Source organism: Contarinia nasturtii, unplaced genomic scaffold (genome assembly GCF_009176525.2).
Source record: "Contarinia nasturtii isolate CC-2019 unplaced genomic scaffold, AAFC_CNas_1.1 Cnas_scaffold_669, whole genome shotgun sequence".
Lineage (NCBI taxonomy): Eukaryota > Metazoa > Arthropoda > Insecta > Diptera > Cecidomyiidae > Contarinia > Contarinia nasturtii.
The window spans coordinates 1-2,295 of record NW_022198020.1 but is presented as its reverse complement, the minus strand read 5'-3'; the positions used below and the strand labels follow the sequence as shown (position 1 = coordinate 2,295).

The window sequence follows — 2,295 nt, the reverse complement described above, 5'->3', positions numbered from 1 at the left end:
AGAAAACATATAAAACACAACATAAAACATTTTGCAGGTATACAATACCGGGAAACATCAGGTTTATTTAGAGAAAGAAGCAAACGAGAAAGAGAGAGAGAGAGGGGTGGAACGTGGGAGGGAGAGGGAGAGAGGTAGTTTCAATAGAGATGTGATTTATTATTGCATATTTGCTTGGAAAATTATTCGATACATGATTCGATATGAGCTATTTTCAATATTGTTGTGCGGATCGATCGTGTGCGAGTTGAAAAATAGCGCAATATGTTAAATATTATCTACAAAGATATGCAGAAAATAACACATGCTAAACGAACGGCTATCACTTTATTACATATTCTAAACTTGACTTACATTCACTGGCGCAAGCTGCTTTCGAAAGCTTCAATTTGGAAGCCTGTTCAAAAATTCAAATAAAAATCACTCCATTTGCTTCTTAAGAAACATTTTCTTTTATTATTCCTTTTTAAATTTCTTGTACATCATTTCTGTCATGCCATTACAATTTAAATATTTTCAAGCAATTTTATGCAATCGAATCCCCACCGAGTCACAATTCAATTTATAATATAAATCATCGGATTGAAAAAGATGAAAAATTTGATCATATCAAAGTGGTTACAATCACGTTTGCGATTTATTGGATTGAAATGCATTAAATTGCGCTACTTAAATCTGATGTTTATTCAAGTGGTTTGTCGCTGACAACATCGCCCAATGTTTTAGCAAGTTCAATGTCTCCAGTGACCATAGCTTTACCACTCTGGACAGCTTCTTCGAATGAAAGTTCGTTGGTGGCTACTTGAACCAGAGCTGGGCCATCAAAGTCGACGGACACATCAGGTGCATCGCTAACATCGCCATCCAAAACTTCCAGCTTATTCAAATCAAGCGTAACGACTCTTGCTGATCCGTCCTCATTTTTGATATTCAGTTGAAATACACCAGTCACTTTGCGCGGACCATCAGGATCGACGCTTGCAATACGGGCACGGATTTTTTCAACAATTTCATCCATTCTTGGCTTTGTTTTAAATTAAAATTTCTTTCACACACAAAATATCAAAGCTTTTATTCAAACAAAGAATGCTTTATTCCGATTAAGAAAATACTGTGTACTTTATGAAAATCACTGAACAACTGACGGCTGCTTAGACGAATGCTCGAAATTTATACGCTCTCAATCGTTGACTTTATCGCACTCATTTATCAGTGAGCAATGAACATACACATTTTCATTGCCGCAATGTAGACTTTTCGGTCATTTATCATCATTTTCATCGGTGTACACTGTTTTATTGGTGCATTAGACTAGGGGATTTGGTATGAATCAATGCCACACAAGGTGCAAACAATAAAATCGTAGATACTTGTGATTGTTCGCGACCGGTTAAGCAACCATAATCTTCCGTTAAAATAAGTCTGTAATTGGCACTTGTAAATTTGTTAAAAATCGAATTATTGAAGATGAAAATTCCGCTACTGTTTGCCACTTATTATGTGTAATTTTTAGCAAGTATGTGTCGACATTTGGAGTCTAAAAAGTGTGACTTTTTACGATTGAACACAAACATTGAATTCCCCTTGTTATACTCATTCTCCTCACATTGTTCACCCAATTTTTTTATAGATCCACTTGGCTATTCACGGCCACACAACAAAACACAACACAAATTACAATGAGTCGTAATAATCATAATCGTTTGGTATATCGCATAATTATGCGACCGTAAAAAGGAAACTTTTTACCAAAAGCTGTGATTCGCGTGTTGGAAAAATTTATTTTTGTCGTCATTTATTTGAACTGTGTTTTGGACACTTTTTTGTTCAAGCAATTTTGCCCAACGGTGGTCAATTCATAAGTCTCGAATTGATTGGTTGTAACGGGGGAAAAATTGCTTTTTGTTTTTACGGTTGGTCACTAGCGATAAAAGTACAGAATGTAGACCAACAAGAGTTGTTTAATTGTACACAATTGCAATTGTTGAATAAAAAAATCGATGAAATGTTATATTTTCAGCTCAGTTAAATTAGTTTAGTTCGGAATTGAGGTTTTCCATCAAATCGAACTACTGTTACATGAAAAATGTATGATGGTATTGAAGCTTTAAACGAATAAATAAATCATGGACAAATTGGCATGTTTGAAATAACAAAACAAGCAATGGAATGTTCGTTCAAAATGATGAACTATCGCTGGTCACCACAAAAAAAGTATTGCCGAATCATGATTTCGAAATAGAACTGATTAAGTTAAATTGAAAGTTTTCAATCATAATTTGTTCAATTTCTGAT

At 34.6% G+C, this 2,295-nt stretch overlaps 1 protein-coding gene across 1 annotated transcript; it reads right to left on the bottom strand.

Moving 5' to 3' along the window:
- Window positions 1–428: 428 nt before the first annotated feature.
- Window positions 429–1,257, bottom strand: LOC116340382. The gene has a single exon (XM_031766855.1). The coding sequence runs from the start codon at window positions 1,016–1,018 to the stop codon at window positions 683–685; it is 336 nt and encodes a 111-aa protein (XP_031622715.1). The 5' UTR covers window positions 1,019–1,257; the 3' UTR covers window positions 429–682.
- Between the last annotated feature and the right edge of the window lie 1,038 nt (window positions 1,258–2,295).